This window comes from Salvelinus alpinus, chromosome 8 (assembly GCF_045679555.1).
Source record: "Salvelinus alpinus chromosome 8, SLU_Salpinus.1, whole genome shotgun sequence".
NCBI classification, from domain to species: Eukaryota; Metazoa; Chordata; class Actinopteri; order Salmoniformes; family Salmonidae; genus Salvelinus; species Salvelinus alpinus.
The window spans coordinates 60,289,882-60,300,749 of NC_092093.1; the positions used below are offsets into that span (position 1 = coordinate 60,289,882).

The following is a 10,868-nucleotide window of genomic DNA, read 5'->3' on the forward strand; positions in this document are numbered from 1 at the left end:
GACCGGCAGTCTGGGCTGCTGGACTAGCAGACGACGTGTCCTGTTCACTTTGTTAGTTTTTTTCCATTTCATTATAATTAGGCCCAATTTGGAAATGCACAGTGCAGTCAAGATAAGCAAAAATGTTTCAGCGAACTGATCCTCTTCAGTGCGCAGGTAGTGTAGGTCAACTCCTCAAACTGAAATACTGGAGGTATTGACTTGCAATTCCTAGGGGGGGGGGGGAATTGTTGATGTCTGTAAATGACAAGAGACTAGACTGACACTTTAAACTGAAGGCTACAAAGTAATTGTACATTCTTGAATATTGGTATGTTTTCTGTTTTTGACAGACGGAGGACAAATTCCCTATGGGGAATCCAAATAGTCAAGGGATACAAACAGTTTAGTGCTCAAATAATCAACCATTTAATTGTATCTGGTAGAGCAGAGACAATAACTTGGCCCTAGGTCTGAAATGTTTTCCATGGACTAATCTTTCGTGCTGCGGGGAGGTGGGGGGGGGGGGGGGTAATGTACAATCGTTTGAATCCATTTGGAAAGACATACTGTACATCACATATCAGCAAAATACTGTAGAATTGATAGGCATATATGAACTCTCCTGACCAGTGGCGACCTGTCATTCAGGGCAGGTGGGTCAGAGCCCCAACTATTTTGACCCCCACATTTTTAGCAAATGTGGGGGTCAAAACAAAATAAATACTAATAATTCTTTTTTGGGGGGGGGGGGCTGTTTTGCATCAATATGTGTCACATATCAGTTTGCAAACAATGTAAAAATATATATAATTCAGTTAATAAAGTTGCATACACACGGTCACTTTTGTTGTTTCCTTGAGTAAGGCAGCTCCAAAATGCAGGCGTTTTAGCCTAGCTCAGTGCCTACTGTAGTGGTGGGGGAGCCAGCAGAAAATAGGAGCATAGCGCCGTGATTGGCTCAGTGTTCTGTCACTCATGGGAACACTACGTCATCGGCAAGTTTAAGTCCTTAGTAAGGGTAGACATCCCTTTGGGTCCTGCCATAGCTTTCTATTACAAGTGCCCTTGCAAGAAGGCTCAAGGTCATTAGCCACAGATACCGTCCTTTTAACGTCATTTTATAGGTACAGTAGCTTTGAATGGACTGTGTCAAAGTCTAAGCTAGCAGTCATCATGAATCAAGTCGACAAATCTACTGGAAAATCCTTTTTAATCCTTGTCATATGAAGATAAATTATTGATAAAACGTATCGGTGCTCATCAGCCATTGGACAAAGATTACACAAGTTAGAAATCGCAAATTCAACAATGAGTTGTTTGGAAGGAATCAGTGGCTAACTGCAAGCATTGCAAAGCAATCACTACTATAGCCTGCTATTCAGTGGAGTTCTCTCGCTCTCGAGAATGCCAGACTTTGATGACAAAATGTGCCCACAAAAAAAATATCTTGTATGCTGTTGCATAAATGTAATATGCAATATTACATGCAAGATATGTATACTGTAGCTAAGAAAGTAATACTAAGTATGTTGAGTAGTAAGCTGTTAGTAACCCATGTGCATCACCCTAATAATTGTCTATTTTCATCAACGCGGTATTGTAAACATCGTTCGTGGCCCGTGTGCTTGTTTGCCAACTTTTTTGGTACAGCTTTGACAGCGCTACTGATAGTAATGGTGGCACTTGGCTTGCACATGCAAATGCAGCACACACACACACAACCATTCCATAATAGAATTGTGCTATTTCACGTGTCAAATTAAAAGCTTATTTAACGCATTAAATTGTGTTATGACGTGTATCTTTGACACGCAAAGACCCAAACAGCGTTCAATGTGCCTCAACCTAATAACTGTCTATTTTCACCTCTTCGATTTGCCTACTACATGTGCACCACCCCATGTAGCCTATAACCTGTTTAAGAGAAATGTAACCATTGAATATTTTAAGAGCTTTCATTGCCTGTTTATATGCCTCCTTTACTTATCCTATGGTTCTGACTTGTACAAGGAGTACACTATAAGAATGGCCCGTGTTCTGAATTCTGTCGCTGTACATTTCAAAAGTGCTGAACAAATATTTTTTGACTACGTCTGTCGTCGCTCGCTCATTAATGTCTTAAATCGAAATGACGGATTGCCTCTTATCCGCTTGTCGTCCCCTTACGCCATAGTTTGTACATCTCAATTGTCAGTGGAATCCACATTTGTTTAAGCAAGTCAGCCATATCAGCTATGTTTTGAGGCTGAATGAACTGTTTCGCTGCCAGGCAAGGCTCTGCTGATAGCCAGGTGTAGCAGTGGTAATGTGTTGGGACTGCTGTTGGGACAGCTTTGTGGGCACCGTTTGTCACCGTTATCATGCAAATAATGTATTGTTTAGTGTTGTGGCTTTACTGGCATGCATCCCACATTTTTTTGTTTGTTTGCCCCAATAAGATTTACATGCTAAAATCGCTACTGCTCCTGACACAGTCCCTCACAAATAGACACAGCTGTTCCAGACAAAACACATTACAGAATGTGAGAGTAACTGTCTGCCCAAGGTCACATGCCCACAAACTGACGCAAGCAGAAGTGTTGTTGACACACCTTGAAAAAAAAGATCTGCCTTCATTCTTCAGCGACTCTACAATCATGCAAGCTGATTAGAACCGGGCCTATTTCTGCTTGAGGCAGCAAGGATGTTAGGAAGGCATAATATGGAAGAGGCGGACATGGGTGATATGAACATACTCATGTGACACACACAGGGTGATGGTCTGTGCATCGGTTAGTTTGAGGCACCTGTTGGCTCGTAACACCTCATTCACTGCAGCTGTTATCGCCACGACAGTGATGAAGCTTGACTTCGAAAAAAAACAAGACACCATTACTTTTGAGGGAAGTACTTTTGATATTTCATTGGAGTACCCTGAAAAAGCCATTCCCCAGAGGTTTTGCTGTGAGAACACTCAGGCTTGCTTTCTTTTCTTGCATTTCCAACCTTCAAGGCCTTGAAGGTCCAATGCAGCTGTTTTTCCCCCCTCAATATCAAATCATTTCTAGGCAACAATGAAGTACCTTATTGAAATAGACCAAAGCCTTTAAAAAAATGAACACGCAAGAATTTTGCTAGGACTGTCTGGGAGTGGTCTGAGTGCGGGATCTAAATTGGAGGAGCCTAACGGGGGGGATATGTAACCTGAAAACGAGCTGTTACTGGTCTATAAAGCCTAGTGATGTCACCAGGCAAAACAAAACTCCACCCATGCAAAACCTGCTGATTAGAAAGCCCTCTGTAAATTGTATTTTCAACCAGCAACTATCAGGAAATAACAGACACTGTCAGGAAATAACAGACACTGTCAGGAAATAACAAACACTGTCAGGAAATAACAAACACTATCAGGAAATAACAGACACTATCAGGAAATAACAGACACTGTCAGGAAATAACAGACACTGGGTGCAGACACCTTCCTAATATTGAGTTGCACCTCCGGAAGCCACCTTCAAAACTGCAAAAAGGGTAACCAGGGTTATTAGTGCTCAAAAAGGACAGACAGGTTAGGAATGCCCAGTACGACGTGATGAGAACTCATCTTGACTTTTAAATATACATACATTTAAATGACTGATGGCTTTTGCTCTTATCAGATATTGATTACATAAAAAAATCCAGAGGTGCTCCATTGGAATGTATTTGCAAACACAACTATCTTCCCCTGGCATTCTCATGCTTACTTCACATTACCACACGTGATGATGTCAGACCGCAATTTATTGTGGATGTAGCACGTTCATTATCACATAGACGTCATGTCATGATGTGTAGGCTACAATAAAAACTATGAGCAGCTGGAAAGGCCGTAATCAGATTTATCAAATGTGGTGCATTCAATCCATGTTGTTAAAAACAGAGAGGGGAAGGCTACTTGTTGACATGGATCTATCAGTCAGAGCTGGAGGTTGTGATGCACTGTAAAAACTAAGGAGGCTTGCTGGCAGCAGAGCCAGATTACACCCGCGCTTCAGGACATAATTGATGCGCTTAGCCAGCGATGTACAGCATTAGGTCAGTTGATCTCATTTTTCTACCCCCTTCTCTCACAGTGATTGGACATAACCATCCACGAAATTCCCATTTCCATCAGTATAGCATGTGGTGGACCATCCGTGATGGTAGGCCATTGGGCCCTTTCCGTGTCTTTTGGTCCCCTCACAATCCAGGGATGTTTTCAGGATGGTTGGAAAAATGAGGGATATAGTCGTTATTAAAATGATTCCTGTGATACAGGAATAGAAGGACAACAGCCAGTGGTATATCGGGCTCAAATAAGGGAATGAGGCAAATCACTCACAATTAGTGGTCAACGGTGCAGATGAAAACATCCCCAGGAAATAGAGCTCCAAAATTTGTGTAAACACACAACTCATTTCTAACATATTAATGTCGGGGAAAAAATAAAAAACTGTAAACCCATATATTCAACCCCAGATGCTGGCCATGTTGCCATGACAAAATACAACTTTGTCAAAGAACAACAAAATGCATTATCATTTACCAGCCATGCATATTTGACAAAATGTCAGGAGACCTTGAAATCAGACCCACTAACACTGGCCATGGACACACTGACGGAGCCCATTTGATTGACAGAAGGATTATTCCAGATATGCAACATTCATGAGGCACGCATTTTGAAAGATGACCCTATTGTGTATGCATATGTATAGAACCATGAATTGTACTGACAAAATGTATGCATGCATGCGTCACTAAGTCGCATTGGATAAAAGTGCCTGCTAAATTGCATACATATACAGTGGGGAGAACAAGTATTTGATACTTGATACACTAAGTTTCCAAGTTTTCCTACTTGGAAACTTAGTCTTCTCCTACTTCCCAGCGACAGCCCCGAAACCTGAAGGATCTGGAGAAGGTCTGTATGGAGGAGTGGGCCAAAATCCCTGCTGCAGTGTGTGCAAACCTGGTCAAGAACTACAGGAAACGTATGATCTCTAATTGCAAACAAAGGTTTCTGTACCAAATATTAAGTTCTGCTTTTCTGATGTATCAAATACTTATGCAATAAAATGCAAATTAATTACTTAAAAATCATACAATGTGATTTTCTGGACTTTTGTTTTAGATTCCGTCTCTCACAGTTGAAGTGTACCTATGATAAAAATTACAGACCTCTACATGCTTTGTAAGTAGGAAAACCTGCAAAATCGGCAGTGTATCAAATACTTGTTCTCCCCACTGTACACACAAAAGTATGTGGACACCTGCTTGTCGAACATCTCATTCCAAAATCATGGGCATTAATATGGAGTTGGTCCCCCCTCTGCTGCTATAACAGCCTCCACTCTTCTGGGAAGGCTTTCCACTAGATGGTGGAACATTGCTGTGGGGACTTGCTTTCATTCAGCCACAAGAGCATTTGTGAGGTGGGGGCACAGATGTAGGGCAATTATGCCTGAATTGTAGTCTGCGTTCCCATTCATGCCAAAGTTGTTCGATGGGGTTGAGGTCGGGGCTCTGTGCAGGCCAGTCATGTTTTTTTCCACAGCGATCTTGAAAAAGCATTTCTGTTTGGACCTCGACTTGTGCACGGGGGCATTGTCATGCTGAAACATTAAAGGGTCTTCCCCAAACTTGCAAGCACAAAATCTTCTAAAAATGTAATTCTATGCTGTAGCATGACTTCACTGAAACTAAGGGGCCTAGCCCGAACCATGAAAAACAACCCCCAGACCATTATACCTCCTCCACCAAACTTTATAGTTGACACTACGCATTGGGGCATGTAGCGTTCTCTTCACATCCGCCAAACCCAGATTCGTCCATCGGACTGCCAGATGGTGAAGCGTGATTCATCACTCCAGAGAACGCTTTTCCACTGTTCCAGAGTCCAATGGCGGCCAGCTTTACGCCACTCCAGCCGACACTTGGCATAGCACATCCTGATCTTAGGCATGTGTGCGGCTGCTCTGCCATGGAAACCCAGTTCATGAAGCTCACAGCAAACAGTTATTGTGCTGACGTTGCTTCCAGAGGCAGTTTGGAACTCAGTAGTTATTTTTTTATTTATTATTATAATATATATATATATATATATATTTTTTTTTTTAAGCTTGTGTGGCCTACCGCTTGTGTGGCCTACCACAACAACTGAGCCGTTGTTGCTCCTAGACGTTTCCACTTCACAATAACATCAATTACAGTTGACCGGGGAAGCTCTAGCAGTTCAAGGGTTTTTCTTTATTTTTCAATTTTCTACATTGTAGAATAATAATTAATACATCAAAACTATGAAATAACACATATGGAATCATGTAGTAACCAAAGAAATGATAAACAATTCAAAATCTACTTTACATTTCAGATTCTTCAAAGTAGCCACCATTTGCCTTGATCACAGCTTTGCACACTTTTGGCACTCTCAACCAGCTTCACCTGGAATGCTTTTCCAAAAGTCTTGAAGGAGTTCCCAGATATGCTGAGCACTTGTTGGTTGCCTTTCCTTCCCAAACCATCTCAAAATGTGTTGAGGTCAGGTGATTGTGGAGGCCAGGTCATCTGATGTAGCACTCCATCATTCTACTCCTCGTACAATATCCCTTACACAGCCTGGAGGTGTGTTTTGGGTCATTGTCCTGTTGAAAAACAAACGATAGTGGGACTAAGCGCAAACCAGATAGGATGGCGTATCGCTGCAGAATGCTATAGTAGCCATGCTGATTAAGTGTGCCTCGAATTCTAAATAAATCACAGTGTCACCAGCAAAGCACCCCCACAACGTCACACCTCCTCCATGCTTTACGGTGGGAACCACACATGCGGAGATCATCTGTCTCACAAAGACACAGCAGTTGGAACCAAAAATCACAAAGTTGGAATCAGACCAAAAGGACAGATTTCCACCGGTCTAATGTCCATTGCCCGTGTTTCTTGGCCTAAGCAAGTCTTCTTGTTGGTGTCCTTTTAGTAGTTTCTTTGCAGCAATTCAACCAGAAAGGCCTGGCTCACGCAGTCTCCTCTGAACAGTTGATGTTGGTCTATAACGTGAACTCTGAAGCATTTATTTGGACTCTAATGAATTTATCCTCTGCACCAGAGGCAACTCTGGGTCTTCTTGTGACAGTCCTCCTGAGAGCCAGTTTCATCATAGCGCTTGATGGTTTCTGCGACTGCACTTGAAGAAACTTTCAAAGTCCCTGAAATGTTCAGTATTGACTGACCTTCATGTCTTAAAGTAATGGGCTGTCATTTCTCTTTGCTTATTTGAGCTGTTCTTGCTATAATATGGACTTGGTATTTTACCAAATAGGGCTATCTTCTGTATACCACCCTTACCTTGTAACAACACAACTGATAAACGCATTAAGAAATTCCACAAATTCTTTTAACTAGGCCCACCTGTTAATTGAAATGCATTCCAGTTGACTACCTCATTTAGCTGGTAGAAAGAATGCCAAGAGTGTGCAAAGCTGTCAAGGCAAAGGGTGGCTACTTTGAAGAATCTGAAATATATTTTGATTTGATTAACACTTTTGTTACTACATTCCATATGTGTTATTTCATAGTTGATGTCTTCACTATTATTCTACTTCACAGAAAATAGTAAAAATAATGAAAAACCCTTGAATGAGTAGGCGTGTACAAATTTGACTGGTACTGTACATAAACATACAGTAGCCCATTTATTAGGTACACCATCCCATTCACAAAAATGGCTTGCTATATAAAGCAGGCAGACATGCATCAAGTTACTGTTGGATTGAACGTTAGGATGGGCAAAACAAGTGACCTAATCAACTTCGAGCATGGTATCATCGTCAGTGCCAGGTGTGCCGGTTCCAGGATCTCAGAAACGGCCGGCCTCCTGGGCTTTTCACGAGCGCAAGCATCCAGAGTTTACAGAGACTGGTGCAACAAACAAAAATAAACATCCAGTCAGCGGCAGTCCTGTAGGCGAAAACAGCTTTTTGATGAGAGAGGTCGAAGGAGAATAGCAAGAATGATGCAAGCTAACAGGCGGGCCACTAACAGACAAATAACAGCATTTCGGAATGCACAACTTGATGGTCCTTGTCACGGATGGGCTATTGCAGCAGACGACCACACCAGGTTACACTCCTATTAACTAAAAACAAGAAGCTGCTGCTCAAGTGGGCAGGTGAATACCAACACTGCACAATTGAGGGGAAAAATATTACCTGGTCTGACAAATCCTGGATCCTGTTGCATCATTCTGATGTCAGTCAGGAATTGGCGTAAGCATCTCAAGTCCATGGTCCCATCCTGTCTGGTGTCAACTGTGTAATGGTGTGGGGAATGTTTTCCTGGCACACGTTAGGTTCCTTGATACTAACTAAGCGACATTTGAATGCCACAGCATATATGAACATAGAATCCATGCCCCAAAGAATTCAAGCTGTTCTGAAGGCAAAGGAGGGACTGGCCAGGGTACTAGATGTGTGTACCTAATAAACTGGCCACTGAGTGAGTAAATTGCCCTCTTGAAATTGTGGCCCAACCTTCATAATTTTGTACGATTTGATGGTATTGATGATTTGTTTGTAAAATGTTCAGCCCCAATGTGGAACTCGGTTCTCGTCAGGCCAACAAAACCCAGCACTGGGACTGACTTAAAACTGATAAGGGTATGAGTAAAACAAAGATGGCCCTGGACCAGTGGTGAGTGGCCTATATACCTTGAAAACCTAGAAGCATAGTGATAGGTGAAACTACTCATAATGGTGTGATCCCTAGCTAGGGAGATTGTTGAAACATCCCCAGGTTTATATAATGTGGGATTGAGAGAGATGGAGTGCTGCAATGTCTTATTCTGATTTGAAGTGGAGAAGACTGCAATCAGTATGATGTCATCACACTGACAGGACTTAATGCAGTGCTGATGCTGTTTGATAGAACTTGTCAAGTGTTAAGCTCCTGGTTTACTATGGTGCCATCCCATGGAGCCCTGGACTCAACTAGGGAAACCCCCTACTGCCCAAATTAATAGGAATATTTCCAGGGGCTCTCTGGCATCTCGGTTGTCAAAATAGCATTGGATGTTGCTAGAGCGCAAATAACAAAGCCCTGCGAAGTTTGCAATGCAGGCCTGTACAACACATCTCTCAACACCGAGGTGGAATCTGGTATTTATGAAGCATGAGGAGGACCCGTCTGGTCCAGACGTCATCATGTGTGTGAATTTATGGTATTGTGCAGCACTCTATGCAAAACAATGGTTTGAGACCAAGTGAATTGATGACGTAGATAATTTTATTGTATAGTGGGCTAAATAATGTGGATGCTTGGTCAAGTAGCATGTCATGTCAAAATAGGTGGTGTTCTAAGTGTACTTGCTATTCCTGAGGACCCCGATGTAAACATGTACCCTGGTGTGATATTGCAAATACAGAACAGGAATCCATATCATCAGTGTTTACAAGAGGTGTTGTTAACGCAGTCATTTCCCACTTTTAGGGGCAGATAATGTTTACCCCGCTCGCTGGGTTGAGAGGGGGGCCAGGGGGCAACAGCATAGACTACGGATGTGTGGCTCTAATATGCGGCGTTTCATTTACGCCTCATGGACGAATAACTTTAACATTAAATAGGGTTATTTTCCTAATGTGACAGCCTATGTTACAATGCCCGTAAGAGAAGCAAAACTGAGGAGATTTAAGACAAATATAAGTGTCAAAACATTCCGCACATACCTCAGCTTTTTAGATTTATTTTCTCTCTTGTTGAGCACTCCAGGAACGCAGTTTGTGAGTTCGGTCCAATCCGCATGTAACCCGCAACTCCAGCCAGTGGAGAACCTCGAAAACAGCCAGGTCTCCTTTCTGTTGGGACGGTAGCATGTACACTTTTTCTGCCCTGGTCTGCAATCACACGGGACTTCTAGTCTAACATTTTGCACCAGATGCCTGCCAAAAGTGGTTCCGCCAGTTTTCTGTATGTGAAGAAACACGATCACATCTTCACCCTTGATCTCGAAATCAACGGTGCGTTCCAAGTCCCTGACAGGGAAGTAGTACTTTTTCACATAATGGGGATCCGGAGTGGGGAAAATATCCATGTTGTCCTCGGCGAGGTACCCCTGTGGAGACCCGAAGTTCATCACCCCAGGAGCCACGTACTGATATAGAATCAGCATGAAGAAGACGGATCCGACGACGATCAACAAAAATTTGCTGGTCCTCTCAACCATGTTCCCTCCAGTGCCGTTCATTTGTTACCATCTCCCAGATAACCGAAATGGGGGTACTTGGTACCTGAGCGTTACGCTTTTCGTTTGTCCCTCCATAGACAGTGGGTTTGAGCTCGTCAGAGGACTGCGAAGCAATGAGAGGTCGGGCATGGATACATTGTATCGCTCCTGCTTTCACCTTGCAAAACTCAATCCGAGTTGGCAAAAATCCCAAACTGCAGATTACAATCGACTTTGAACCCTACACCAATAGTCACAGCACTCTCGGCTCGCTATTAACAAAGTAAGCAGCATTCGAAGTGTCTTTCCTCTCTGCACCGTGTTTCTGTTACTCTTGGACCAGCATGCACAGCGACACCCACTTCTCAACACACATTTGCACATATTCACGTAGGCTACATTTAACACACACGCGAGAAAATAAAAGCTACGGATAGGCTTACACATTTAGTTATTGGTTTGGATTACAACGCCCACAGTGGAATTATTTGTCTACAAAACATTTATGAGATGAACAATTCTGAGATGAATTAACAACATATTTCAGGCCATATGGTATCTACAATGTGTTTTATAATGCGAGACTCATTTATCCCAAGGATACAATCAAAATATGTAAATATAATTGAAAAAACAAGCATTTGTAGGTCTAATATCAGTGAAACAATTT

At 42.5% G+C, this 10,868-nt stretch overlaps 1 protein-coding gene across 1 annotated transcript in view; it reads right to left on the minus strand.

Moving 5' to 3' along the window:
- The window catches only part of hs6st1b (heparan sulfate 6-O-sulfotransferase 1b), a 100,714-nt gene extending 90,133 nt beyond the window's left edge, over window positions 1-10,581 (minus strand). The window contains exon 1 of the mRNA XM_071414403.1: window positions 9,702-10,581. Within this exon, the coding sequence (XP_071270504.1) occupies window positions 9,702-10,219 (518 nt within the window). The 5' untranslated portion in view covers window positions 10,220-10,581. The remainder of the gene's footprint in view (window positions 1-9,701) is intronic.
- Window positions 10,582-10,868: the final 287 nt, after the last annotated feature.